This window comes from Dromiciops gliroides, chromosome 3 (assembly GCF_019393635.1).
Source record: "Dromiciops gliroides isolate mDroGli1 chromosome 3, mDroGli1.pri, whole genome shotgun sequence".
Classification (NCBI taxonomy): Eukaryota; Metazoa; Chordata; class Mammalia; order Microbiotheria; family Microbiotheriidae; genus Dromiciops; species Dromiciops gliroides.
Genome location: NC_057863.1, coordinates 429,236,742 through 429,251,081, shown reverse-complemented (window position 1 = coordinate 429,251,081; position 14,340 = coordinate 429,236,742). Strand labels below are relative to the sequence as shown.

The 14,340-nt window shown below is 36.1% G+C and overlaps 1 protein-coding gene across 3 annotated transcripts in view; it reads right to left on the bottom strand.

Moving 5' to 3' along the window:
- Window positions 1–14,340, bottom strand: part of PDE1A (phosphodiesterase 1A) — a 485,907-nt gene that overhangs the window by 96,603 nt on the left and 374,964 nt on the right. For all 3 annotated transcript variants that reach the window (XM_043996942.1, XM_043996940.1, XM_043996941.1), the window contains exon 8: window positions 1,741–1,841. In XM_043996942.1, the coding sequence (XP_043852877.1) occupies window positions 1,741–1,841 (101 nt within the window). The remainder of the gene's footprint in view (window positions 1–1,740; window positions 1,842–14,340) is intronic.

Genomic DNA, 14,340 nt, shown 5'->3' with positions numbered 1-14,340 from the left:
GGTATGCAGGTGAGCAATAGTTTCCTTTTATATATTTTGCTCAATAATATAAAGCGGGCAGTACAACAGATATCGCATATCATTTCTTGAAAGGTTGTTGTAACAATTCATTTTATTTAAATTTTAAGTCATTGGCTTAATTGAGATAAGGATAAGACAAGGGGATCTAGGAGGGGACAAATGATTTCTTTAAATATTACATATATAGGATAACATTTTAACTTTAAATTTTTCCAAGAGTTTTGCATGCATTATCTCATTTGAGCCTCAGAATATCCCTGTGAGATAAAGAAGATAAATTGTTACACTCACTTTACTGCTTGGGAAACTGAAGCTCAGAGAGTTTGCCCACAGTCACAAAGTTAGTGTGTGATCAGAGGTCGAGTTTGAACCTCAGCTTATCTGATTCCAGTGTCAAAATTCTATATATAATGCCTTATTGCCTCAATAAGGAATTGTCTTCAGTTAGTAAATAAGCATTTATTAGGCACCTATTATGTGCCACGTGCCATGCTAGGGAAGGCAAAAAGCAGCCCCTTCTCTCACAGCTCTCACCAAACATGTTATTGTCAGTCATCAACCAAAAGAGATTAGAATCTATAGTATTGGTTTCCAAATGTTTAAAGATCACTCGACATTTAGAGTATTGCATTCATTTCACTGTGCCACATTTTTAGAAAGGAAGGTAACTGACAAGTTGAAACATGTCTAAAGCTCCAATCATGATGGTGAAGAGACCTGAACGCCTCTCACATGATCATAGGTTAAAGAAAGCATGGACATCACATCCTGGGAAAGAGAAGACAAGATGGAACATGATCCTTGTTTTAAGCCATCTAAAGGAAGATTTGTATTTTGCTGTTTGATCCCAGAAGGGAGAACACAAATGCTAAAGTTAAATGGAGGCAGATGTCAATTCAATATAAGAAATTAATATAACTGTCCAAAAGTGGAACATTTTTCCTTTGTAGATGGTATATTCCCTGACATTGGAGGCTTTCAAGTCATTACTTGTCAAGGATATTAAAAAGGTAAGGAGTTGATAAAGAGTTTAAGAAGTTAGAATACATAACCTCTGAGATCTCTTCCAACTCTGTAATATGGTAATTATTTGCAATATGGAATTCAAGATGAGGAATAATTTAGAGGGGGTGGATTTAGCTTTGAGTTTGTTGAATTTCAGGTGATAGTAGAATGACTAGAAATGTGAAATTGGAGCACAAGAGGAGATTGGGAATAAGGAGTCATCCATATAGAGGTAGGTGACATTCCCTGCGTCCCTGTTTCATCCTTGCCTGAATGGGTTTATCTTGCACCTGAGTGTAAGAATAACTGGAGAAAGCAATGCTAAAACTGGTCCTTGGGCAGTAACCTGAAAGATTAAGTAGAGAAGAACACAGGGCAGAGGACTAAACCTTAGAGAATATCCACATTTATGGGGCTAAGGGAAGGATGGGAATTAACAAAATAGATTTAAATTGGGTAAAAAAGCATCATTCAGCTTGACTAAATATACATTTATTACTAGATATGAAGTAGTATGGCATGGTTGATAAGCAATCTGGTTTCAAGTTTCATATTTTCCAAATGCTGAGTATGTGACCCAGTATCAGGTTCTGTGCTAAGTCCTGGGCATACAAAGACAAAAACTTAACATTCTGTGCTCTTAAGTAGTTTCTGTTTTGTGACTGTGGGTAGGTAGGTGGGGAGCAGGTGATTATTTTACTATAATGAACTTACCGGGTCTGAATATGAAAGTTGTTGGTGGTCCCTGTATGCTCATAATCATGGATGGCGGCTGCAAAAACCATCGCTAAAATTTCCAGTTCATTGAGCCAGTGCTAGTAAATAAAAGCAACATTGAATTATCTTTTGGATAATGTCATCAATAAACAAATACAAGGACATATTTTATTGTGTTATAGAACATATAGTTGTCTACTTGTTTTTTAATGAGCTGTTCTCTCTTCCTATTCTGGGTGCATAAAAGAAGTATATTGGATTCTACAAGGTATTAGATATTTCTGAGCTACATGAGTGATACTTGACTTGGAAGCCTGAAATTCATTCTCCATAATTGCATAGCCTTTCTGAGATGGACACTGTTTTGTGGCTAAAATGTTAAACCCTCCTTGATTTCTTAATTCAAGCATTAGCCACATTTAAAAAAATTAAATCCATTTCTCTTCATTGGCTTCAACATATAAATCAAACCTTGGGATCATAACTACATTTTACTGCAAAGTTCTGTGAAGGTTTTCTAGCAAGGTGACACAGTCTCTCTGTTCTGTATTTTAAAAAAAAAAATCTACTTGGCTCTACAATTAAAATATATTGGGAAGTTCCTCTGGCTTTTGGATAATATACTACAATGTGGAAATATGTCTTGCTTATTTCTATAATTAATAGAGTAAACAGGAAGACAACGTGTTTGTTTGTTTGTTTGTTTTTGGTGAGGCAATTGGGGTTAAGTGACTTGCCCAGGGTCACACAGCTAGTGAGTGTCAAGTGTCTGAGGCCGGATTTGAACTCAGGTCCTCCTGACTCCAGGGCCGGTGCTCTATCCACTGCACCACCTAGCTGCCCCAACAACGTGTTTTAATAGCCTGACGGAGAACCAATTGACCCAATCAGTCAATAATAAGTCAATCAATAAATATTTCTTTCTTTTCTTTTTTCTTTTTTTTTGGTGGGGCAATGAGGGTCACTTAGACTTGCCCAGGGTCACACAGCTAGTATCAAGTGTCTGAGGCCAGATATGAGCTCAGGACCTGAATCTAGGGCCAGTGCTTTATCCACTGTGCCACCTAGCTTCCCCCAGTAAACATTTCTTAAGCATGTGCTATGTTCTGGGGACTTTGCTAAATGCTAGGCATATAAAAAAAGCTAAAAACAGTTCCTGCCTTTAAGGAACCCACAAACTAAAGGGGAAGACAACAGAGAAACATATGTGTATAAACAAGCTGTATACAGGATAAATAGAGAACAATTAAAAGAAATAAGGTACTAGAATTAAGAAGGGTTGGGAAAGGATTCCTTTAGAAGATATAAAAAAAGAGATGTGTTTTTATAAACATGGCCAATGTTGGGAATTTGTATTGCTTGACTCTGCAAATGTTATAAAGATTTGGTTTGGTTTTCAGTGGAAAAAGGAGGTGAGAAGAAAGGAAATAAAAGCTGATGAATTGAAAAATGTATATTATTTATAATTATGTACATATATGTATATGCATATATTTAAAGGAAAAAGTTCTGCCTGATAAATCAGAAGGATTTACCATATAAGAACTGTATTACATTAGAGAAGTAATTTCTTTTTTCAGGATTTCAGTTTTCTCATCTGCAAAATGGGATTAGTAATATTCTAAGTACCTCATAGGCTGATTGGGAAAATCAAATGAAATGATGTATATGAAAGTTTTCTATAAACTTTAAGTCATTATGTACATTAAGATTAATATTGTTATACATATTAAGTTTCTTATTAATACTAAAAGTTTATAAAATTCACATTATTTAAGGACCACCAGTACTCCAACTACAAGACCAAGATGATAGATATATACTTAGATAGACAGACAGACATGTATGATGATATCAGACAGACTTACTAGAGAAGCTCCAAAATTGTCTCAAAATTTTTGAGCAAAGCAAGCCTTTGTATAATCTTTGGGGAAAGGATGAGAGGCCAACATCAAATGATGGGAGACAGTAGGTAGATAAAATACAACTATAGAACTATTCCATAAATTGTCATCTTGTGAGACTGAAAATTGAATTTTAATTCTGTTTTGTGAAGCCAATCAAGCTAAATTTAATATTCCCCCTTATTTTTCCTTACTCTTTCAGGTCACTTGGGTCATAATTCTATTCTTGTGATTCAGGTAACCTCAGGTCAGGATTCTAGTCTTATGGCATCTCCACCCTTGTCTTTTGACTTGGAGCTCCACCCTTGTAACTTCAATTTACTTAAAGTACTTAAATTAAAGACTTAATTACTTAAAGACTCAGTTTACTTAATTTAAGGGTCAAGCTGATTCAGTCTAAGGTGTTGTGGCAACTCCCAATTCCCGCCCCCCTAATCCCCTGTGTTGTTTGTGGTTAAGGGAGTTTCCGAAGGGGGAGGTTCAAATATTGTAATATCAAGATGATATGAGAGGTCACTTTCTCATAAATCAGAAGAAGACACACATATGCTACTCCATAATTTGTTCTGCCATTTTGTTAATCACTATAAAAGACCCTGTCAGCCCTCAGGGTCAAATGGTCTCTGAGAAATCATTGAACTCATTTTTTGGCAATAGCTAAATAGTTTATTAGCCTTGCTAATAAACGGACTGTGCTTGGAACTCTGTCTCTCAAAATTTCTTTCACAACAGTATTCAAAGATGAACTGCTGAGGTCTAGCAATATCTGTGAAAGCTAACAAACTATTCAAGGGTAACATATTAATGGGAAAAGGGTTGTCAAAAATTACATAAGAAAGTGATACAAGGGGGAAGCCAGGTGGCACAGTGGATAAAGCACCAGCCCTGAATTCAGGAGGACCTGAGTTGAAATCCAGCCTCAGATATTTGACACTTATTAGCTGTGTGACCCTGGGCAAGTGACTTAACCCTCATTGCCCCGCAAAAAAAAAAAAAAAAGTGATACAAGAGTTTCATTCTTCTTCCAAGTGTGAAGGGCTTTCCCAGAGTCTTCCAGAACTATAATGCTTAAGCTACCCAGAGCCCTTTGTATTAAACTTTTATGAGGACAAGAGCAAGATGGCGGAGGAAAGACATTAAACACACAAAGCTCCTGATACAATCACCCCAAAAATAGCATAAAAGAACCCTTGGAGCAGAAAAACACACAAAAAAATAGAAGGACAAGAGCAAACCTAGAACCTAATGGGCTTTTAGTCTTGATCCTGCATTTTACCTTTTGTGTGTGTGTGCTTCTAGAAAGTGTCATTAGGCAGAATGCCAGGAATGTTCTCATTGTCATCTGTAGTCCCACTTCACTGACTATAGACTATTTCTATCTGGATTTTCCACCTAGTACCTCAAACACTACTTGTGTAAAGTGTGATATCCTGTTCAGTCTGTCCATGCTCTTAACTTTCCTATTTATGACACTACTTTTTGTTTGAAACATCAGTAATAGTAGTATATGATGGTAATGGAATATTATTGTGCTATAAGAAATTACAAACAGGATGATTTCAGAAAGACCTGGAAAGACTTGTATGAACTGATATATCGTGAAGTGAGCAGAACCAAGAGAACATTGTGTATAGAGACAGCAATATTGTTTGATGAAGAAATGTGAATGACTTAACTATTCTCAACAATACAATGATCCAAAACAATCCCAAAGGACTAGTGATGAAATATGCTATCTACCTCCAAAGAAAGAACTGATATTGATTGAACACAGAATGAAACATGCTCTTTTAACTTTCTTCTATTTTTCTTTCATTCAAGTTTTCTTGTACAAAATGAATAATATGGTAATGTTTTACATAATTGCACATGTATAACCCATATATGATTGCTTACTGCCTCAGGAAGGAGGAATGGAAGGAGGGATAAAAATTGGGACCAAAACTATAAATAAAAATGTTTATTATTTTCAAAAAATAATAGGAGTCATATTTGATTCCTCTTCCAAGTGTGGTTAATTTGATATCTTGCAAATGAATATAGATTTCATTAAGGATGTTTTGAAGTCAACTGGGGATTAGGTACAATTGGTATAATGTCATTTCAAAATAGGAAGGAACATTTGAGAAACTTTCTGTTGATAAGAGCATTTTTCTATTTGAACTTAGGACTTCCCCCATGACACTGGCAAGTACCTCCTGTGAGCCTGTTTCTTGTTTCATGTTGAAGTTGATATTAAGTAGATCACTAAACAAAGTTCTTTCTGTGGTTACATCTGTCATAGATACTCAGGTTAGAGCACTTAAGGATGATTTGTTTCTATTGATTTAAATGCTTTTTGAAAATCAATAAACAAAAGCCACGAAGCACATCTCTATAAAAAACCAGCTCTGCTACTTACCAGCTGAGTGACTTTAGGAAATCACATAACATCTCCGAGCATTGGTTTCCTCATCTATAAAATTAGAGTCGGACTAGATGTCCTCTAAGGTACTTTGCAGTCCTAAAAATAGGGTTGTATGATGCTAATTGTGTAATTAATGTTTTCTTTCCATCCTAACACACAGCATGGTGCCTTACGCATTGTACACAATTAATGTAAAAATAAACTGAATTTAATCTTACTCCATGATATTTTACTTGTATACTTATTTGTTGTTGGTTTTTACAATTGCCCACAGATCAATCATTTAAAAGGAATAATAATAATGAATATTACTGTGTTTGTTGTTTGGTTCATGGCAAGCAAATTGCTTCACAATCCCTTAAAGATTTTCAAGCCTGCTTGTCTGAGGTTGTTTGTTAGGAACCTAGATTTAGCAATGGAAGAGACCAACCTATGGTACAGGAGAAAATACTGGCTTTAGACCAAAAGACTTGGGTTCAAATCTTACCTCTAACACTTATATTCAACTTGCTTAACCTTCCTGTGCCTCAGTTTTCTCATCTGTAAAATCAAGGGGGTTGGACTAGATAGTCTTTAAAGTCCTTTCCTAATATAGATCCATTCTTCTACTTATCATTTTACAGTTGAGGAAACTAAGGCCCAGAAATGGTTAAGTACCGTGCCTGGAACACATAGCTAATAAGTTTCTAGAGCAGAACTTGAACCCAGAACTAGAACTCCTGAATTTGAGTCTAGTACTCTGCCCGATCTACCATGCTGCTTTTCATGAGTAGGATGGAACAGAATCATTGAATGGTCTATCTCAGAGGACAAAAGATTAGTGGTCTGAGGGATAATTTGTATCTATCTTTACAATATAATTATATTTCTAATTTATAATATATTAGATATATATTACACATATAATTTAAATATGTTATATATAACAGATATAATTTCTATAATATGGTTAAATAATAAGTGTATCATATAACATACATACTATATAATATAATTGTATTTATAATTTATATTTATCTTCTTGGTAGGAGCCAAGGAAGCGGGAATAACAACGATCTAATACTTGGAAATTGTCCAGATACTTGAAATTTGTCTGGTATATGTTAGAGAAGTAGTCAAATCCTGATGAGTATGAATTTCTTCTTTGTTTCTGGATGGCAACTCATTATATTATATTTGGTAGCTTATTGAGTTTCCCATTCTAGGATTGTTCCTTTCTAAATACTTTCTTTGACTAGGTCTAGATAAATACAATGCTATCAATAGTGTGATATAAAAAGACAGGTATAGGACATAGGTCAGTTGTACCCAGGCATGTTGACACACCTGACTCATTTACTATTCACACATATGGTAGTTCAGTAGGGAAAACCAAAACAAAACAAAATAGTAAATTTCAAATCAGAGGACATAGGCACATATACTGACTATTCCATTCTCTAACTATGTGACCTTGGGCAAGTTGTTTGCCTGCTCTGGTCTTCAGTTTCTTCTCTGTAAAAGGAAGGTACATGGATTAGATGACCTCTGATGCTGCTTATGAATATAGCTTATGAACTGCTTATGAAATAAGCTTATGAACCTAGTAATTAAAAGAAATGGGAATAGCAGATATTTTCTTTCTTTCTTTCCTTCCTTCCTCCCTTCTTTTTCACAATGGATATTTTCTAAGAAAACATCCTAGGTCTGCTGTTCATTACCTATGAAATCTTGGCCATAGGGGCAGCTAGGTGGCACAGTGGATAGAGCACCAGCCATGGAGTCAGGAGGACCTGAGTTCAAATCTGGCCTCAGACACTTGACACTCACTAGCTGTGTGACCCTGGGCAAGTCACTTAACCCCAACTGCCTCACCAAAAAAAAAAAAAAAAAAAGAAACCTTGGCCAAGTCGCTTCACCTCTATGGACCTCAGTTGCCTCACTTGTAAAATGAAGGGGTTATACTAGTTGATCTCTAAGGTCTCTTTCCAGTTCTAAATCCTCTGATCCTAGGTGTGGTTTATAAACACTGAAATTTGAACAAGTGAAGACACTGAAAAGCATTCATAGGAAAATAGTTAACAGACTGCCCTCTACAGCTAGTCAGCATCATTATCTGTAAATCAACCTAATAATAATAAAAGAATGCCTATTGGGAAACCAAAAATGTGGTACTCTGTGTTCCTAGAACTCGCCCTGGGACTGGATTTCAAAAGTTTCAAAGCTTCCCTTTTTCTCACTGATTTTTTCTATTTGAATTACAGTGCATGAAAACAATGTGGTATCAGCAATCTACAGGTGTGAGCTTTGGTAAAGTTCATTGGATTATGTCAATCATATTGAGATAACAGAAGACTCCACTGCATAAAACAAGCCATTTCATGGGCCATTATCTGTGAACATGATTAGTTAGGTGTCTGAATTGTACATCGCTGTAACCTGTGCAGAGTCCACAAGTAAATAAAGTAGCAAAAGAAATGAGTGCTAGTGAAGACTGTTCATCTGTCTGAATGTTGTGCTACTAACTCCAAGGCCTGAACATGTCATTCATGACACTAACAAATGGAAGAATAATGATTCCATTAAAGACTGTTTCAGTCAATGGGACTGGGAACTTCTCTGACATGACAGGCTGTATTAGTCATAGAGGAGAAAAGTGAGATGCTCCATAAATGTCACACTGACAGTTACCTTGAAACTGCAAGCTATTAATTCTGGCAGTCAGGCAAATGACCTAAATCTTCTCATTATCAAAACCCAAAGAAACTCTTCTGAACAGAAGGGTCTCTTCCAAACTAATAATATTTCTACAGTATCTTCCCTATCTCAACCCAGTGCATCGTCAACAATTCTTTGTAAGATTACAAGTACTTTTACATGCATTTAATAGAAAAGGAAACCGCACACTACAAAACTGAAGTGGTTTGCCAAAGACATAGCCTTGGGATTATTAAAAACGTAATACAATGTAATGGAATATTAGGATTTGATTAGAATGCACAGTAATTTGGAAAAAAAAAACCTTTATGAAAAAGTACAAAACAAAACAAAAGCACAAGAAGAAGAATGTAGCACACATTATGGTAAAGCAATAAATTCATTCACAAGCATTGATTTAGCACCTAGTGTGTTCTGGACACACTATTCTAAGCACAAAAAGATGAAAATTAAACTCTCTCCTGACTTTAAGGAGCTCACATTATGATGGGAGAGATAGTATAATTTAAGGGCATAGGAAGACTGGATTTTGAGTAGTCGGACATCAATGATCTTAATAGTGAATTATCTTAAATTAATAACAGAATTCTTCTATTAGAAGAATTAGAAGATAATAATTATCTCCTTAATAGAAGATAATTTGGATAATTAGAGGAGGACTTGGATCAAGGTGGCCAATTAGGAGGTTACTGTAAGAGTATGGGTGAGAGGCAATGGAAGCCTGAACTTGAGTGATGCTTGTGTAAGTGGAGAAAAGAGGATAGATGTCATTGATGTTGTGGAGATATAACTAAAAAGATTTTGCAACTGATTGGACATATAGGGTAATGGAGAGTGGCATTCAAGGGTAACAGAGATTGCAAACTTGGGTGACTGGAAAGCTACTGGTGCTCTTGACAGAAATAGGAAAGTTCAAAAGAAGAGAGGTGGTTGTTCTTATTGTTGTTTTTGCAGGGGAAAGGCAATGAATTTTACTCTTAATATCTTGAGTTTCACATATGTATCCAGTTCAAAATTTTCTCCAGTCACCCAGGTTCACAACATAAAAATCATCCTTGAATCTTCACTCTCAAGGGAGTGCCATCCTTAACTTTTAGCATATCTAATCAGTTGCCAAGTCAGCTGTCATTCTTACCTAAACAGCATCTCTCCCACCCATTTCCTTCTCTCTTTTCATATTACCAGCACCCTAATTCAGGTCCTCATAAACTTTCGTCTATAATATTATAACAGACCCTTAATTAGTCTCCTTGACTGGTCTCTTTATCCTTTAATCCATCTTCTATAAAGCTGTCAAAGTGATTTTCCTAAAGCACAGTTCTGACCATGTTGCTCAATTGCTCAGCTAAATTCAGTGGCTTCCTAATATCTCTAGGGTAAAATTTGTTGCTATTTGTTGTTCAGTTATGTCCAACTTTTCATGACCCCATTTGGGGTTTTCTTGGCAAAGATACTGGTGAGGTTTGCCATTTTCTTCTCCAGATCATTTCATAGATGAGGAACTGAGGTAAACAGGATTAAGAGATTTTCTCAGTGTTACACAGCCAGTAAGGGTCAGAGGCCAGATTTGAACTCAGGACAATGAGTCTTCCTGATTACAGGCCTGGCACTCTATCCACTGTACCACTTAGCTGCCCAGGATAAAATATAAGTACTTCTATTTGGCATTTAAAGAACTCCACAACTTTTCTCTTTCATACCTTTCCAGTCTTACTATATATCACCACAATATCAGACAGCCACCAACCTATTTCAGGCCCTTATCACCTCTTCTCTGTACTTCTTAATGGGTCTTCCTGCCTCAAGTCTCTCTCTTCAATCTGTCCATTACACAGCTGCCAAATTGATTTTACTAAAGTGCAAATCTTAACATGTCACTACAATATTGAATAAACTCCAGTGGTTTTCTATTACTTCCTGTATCAAATACTGCCCTATTTGGTAGCATGTCTGGAATGCAGAGTTATTGAAAGGAGTCAAATATCTATGAAACCATATGGTCATAAGAGGGAAAATGAATGGGAACGAATGGACAAAGAATTGCAATAGGGACTTAGAGGGCATATCTAAAAAGTATTGTCCTATCTTAAACTTTGAAATTAATTTAAATATAAATATTAAAGATGCTTAGTTGTTTGCACTGATGTTTAGGGCAAAGTTTCTACTGAAATATTTAACTAAAAAATACAAAGATGTAGAACTGGAGCTAGACTCTAGCTCCTGTGACACCCCTACTTAATATAGCCAACATTTGTTTTTGTTTTCCTTTCTCTTCTACTATAATTTTCCTTTTGTTTCTCTCTTCACTGTATACCATTCCTTCTTGTCCCCCCACCCCCGCTGCATTTTGCAGAGGTACCAAAATTTTCCCACAGAGCATATTTCTGCAATCATTAGATGAATTAGTAGGCTCTGATAGTTTTGCCATTGCAACTTCAGACTCAAATTCAGCAACATATGCGCACATTTGACTTGGAAAGATTGAGGAGAGGTTGTATCTGGTGTGGTCCCAACCTCGACAGTAAGTCATTGTGGTCACATCAAAGACTGAGTAACCACCTCAATCCTTAGCAAGTCACCTTTGAGTGTGGAATTGATTCCTTAGGCAATCTGGAGAGTACTAATGGATACTATTGGATAGTAGTAACTTCCATAGTAGTTGAAGTTCCTTGTTGCAACTAGTGGGGTGTGTGTGTGTGTGTGTGTGTGTGTGTGTGTGTGTGTGTCTGTGTGTGTGTGTCTGTGTGCGTGTGTATACTTCATTATCATTGCTTTCTTTAGCGTTCAAGGTCAATCTATAATATGGTCCTGGGTTTCTGTACCACTGAAATTGCTTAATAACACCTACTTTCTCTCCCTCGCTGCCATCAGAATATATATTTTTGTCCTTTATCTAAAGTGTTTTCTGGGGAAAATTAAGCTATATGTTCAGAGTTCTGACTTCTTTTCTTCTTTTAGATCATCTACATATATCATGGGGGGAATGGACAAACATGCTAGAGGCAGCTCAAATTGTCTCCTGAAGCTTTTTGTTTAAATAATTGTAAGCATGTTTATTTTACTAATCAGATCATGATTTACTGTTTCATTGGTTGTCTAGACTTAAGAAAATGATGAAGAAAATGTTAATAATGTAGATTAAACTTAAAAGTGTGTCAAGAAACTGCTTATTAAACCTTTACCAGTATTCTCCTACATATGTAGAGATGGAAAGGTAGAAGAGAGAAAGACAGACAGAGACACATGCAGAGACAGAAAGACACATGGAGACACAGAGAGACAGAAAGAGAATGACAGAAATAGAACATGTAGTAGTTCTACAAAACTCTTTTCTCCATGGTCCTTCAGATGATCTCCAGATATTGTTTGGCTTTGAAGTCCATAGAATATGATGTCTTTTTTACTTTATGTTATATCATTTTTCAATTGAAAAAACAAAAAGGAATTGAGAAAGTATTCCTTTTGGAAAAAAAGACAGCATCACTGAACAAAACTATATAGCTTGAATTTTCCTAACTAACAGGAAACACTTTAGATAAATGACAAAAATTGGTTTGGTTTTGTTGAAAGTTAAAAGTTATCAAAACAGGAAATAGGGGAAAATCTGAGCTGCCTCTTGGCCTGAAGTAACATATTGTTGAATGTCTGCTTATTATAATTAGAAAATTATAGAAGGATGTTTTATTTTTATTGATTAAGTTCTCGCTCGGCATTACTCTTTTCAAGAAAGCTTTTTTGATTCCTTTGATTTTTACATCCAAGTCATTTCTATCTACTTCAACCCACTCTCACATCCCTATAAATATTTATAGTCAGAACAAAGGACAAAATAACCATATCTGACAATATACCAGAATTATTCTTGCAATCATAAGACCTTAGAATTTAGAGCCAGAAGAGTCCTTGAAAACCATCTAATCCAATCCTCTCATTTTACTGGTGAGGAAACTTGACCCAGGGAAATGTCCTAAGGTCACATGGCTATCCTGTAGCAAAGACGGGACTGAAATGAAGGTCTTTTGGATGTCTTTACACTGCACCATACAATCTCTCTGATTTGTCCAGGATGCACTTGATCAGACTTTTTTTTTCACTGCAACACAGCTATTTTCTTTTAGCTTTTCTTTTTCAAAGCCATAGAAACTGGAAAGAAGAAAACCAACACAACTCTTCAAAAAAGCCACATAAAATGATAATTCTCAGCCCTTTGATACTCAAGATAGAGCCCTCTGGAAGAGGTAAACATGACATCTTTAGCCAGAATCCAAAGTAACTTTATCTGCCATAAATAATAGTATTTATAGCTGTCAAGAAGCAATTTATTTCTTCACACTAATATGCCATGCATATCAAACCCAGGGAAAGCAAAGCACTAAACACATGGCTTAGACAATGAAGTCTAACTAAGCTTAAATGTATCTTGGCACTTCTGAAGGATGTTCTTGCAAAGTAGAGAAAGAAAGGTTTTAGTGCACTGAAGGAAAAAAATAATGGTTTAATAAAACTGTTAGTCTATTAGAGTTTAAGATGGTACTAAGTAAGCTATCTCTTTTTATTTATTTATGCGTTTGTTTGCTTATTTGTTTATTTATTTATGGGCTATGAGGGTTAAGTGACTTGCCCAAGGTTACATAGCTAGTAAGTGTCAAGTGTCTGAGACCAGATTTGAACTTAGGTCCTCCTGAATCCAGGGCCAGTGCTTTATTCACTTGCCACCTCGCTGCCCCTCTAGTAAGCTATCTCTTTCTCAGAAAGAGGAAGAAAGAGGGAGATGGAGACATAGAGAGAGACAGAAACAGAGAGGTAGAAAGGGAAAGAGGAGAGAGACAGAGGGAGGGAGGGAGGGAGGAGAGGTTAGGAAGGAGGAAGAAACAGAAGGAAATGGAGAGGGGGAGAAAGAATGGGAGAGAAAAGGAGAAATAGACAGAGACAGAGAGACACACAGAGAAACACAGAGAGAGAGACAGACAGAGATAGACACAGAGAATGAATGAATGAATTCAGGCTTCTTGCCCATCTGTGTAGATCTGGATATTTCAATGCAACACTGAGCCAACATTACTTAACAGTTGCTTTTTTGATCCACAGAATGACACTGTGGTTGGACCAGGCTTCCTTTTGTTTCTTTAGGGTTTGTTGACTTTCGTTTTCTTTGATAATAAACAACTAGGAGGATTTGAGACCTTTACAGCCCAGGAGGGACAAGAAATATGACAAAGAGGTCATCAGGGAGATGTAAAATAAGTAGGACACCAAGGAAGAAGTCATAAATGCCAAACCTAAAGGAATAAACAAGAAGAGAAAACAGATGAGTTAAACTGAATGAGAGAATGGAGGAACAGAATAAGGGAAGGAAAGCCAAAAATCAAGAGCCACAGATAAATAAATAAATAGATGAAGCTTGGTCATGGTAGAGACAAGTTGTCATATTACAGAGAATGCTGCTATCCCTTTTAGAAAGTATTTTAGACCAGGGGTTCTTAAATATTCACTTGCAACCCCTTTTCAGCCAAGAAATTTTTACACAACCCCAGGAACATAGGTATGTAAAATAAGTATACATAACCTTTTTCTGTTGCCAAATTGTTC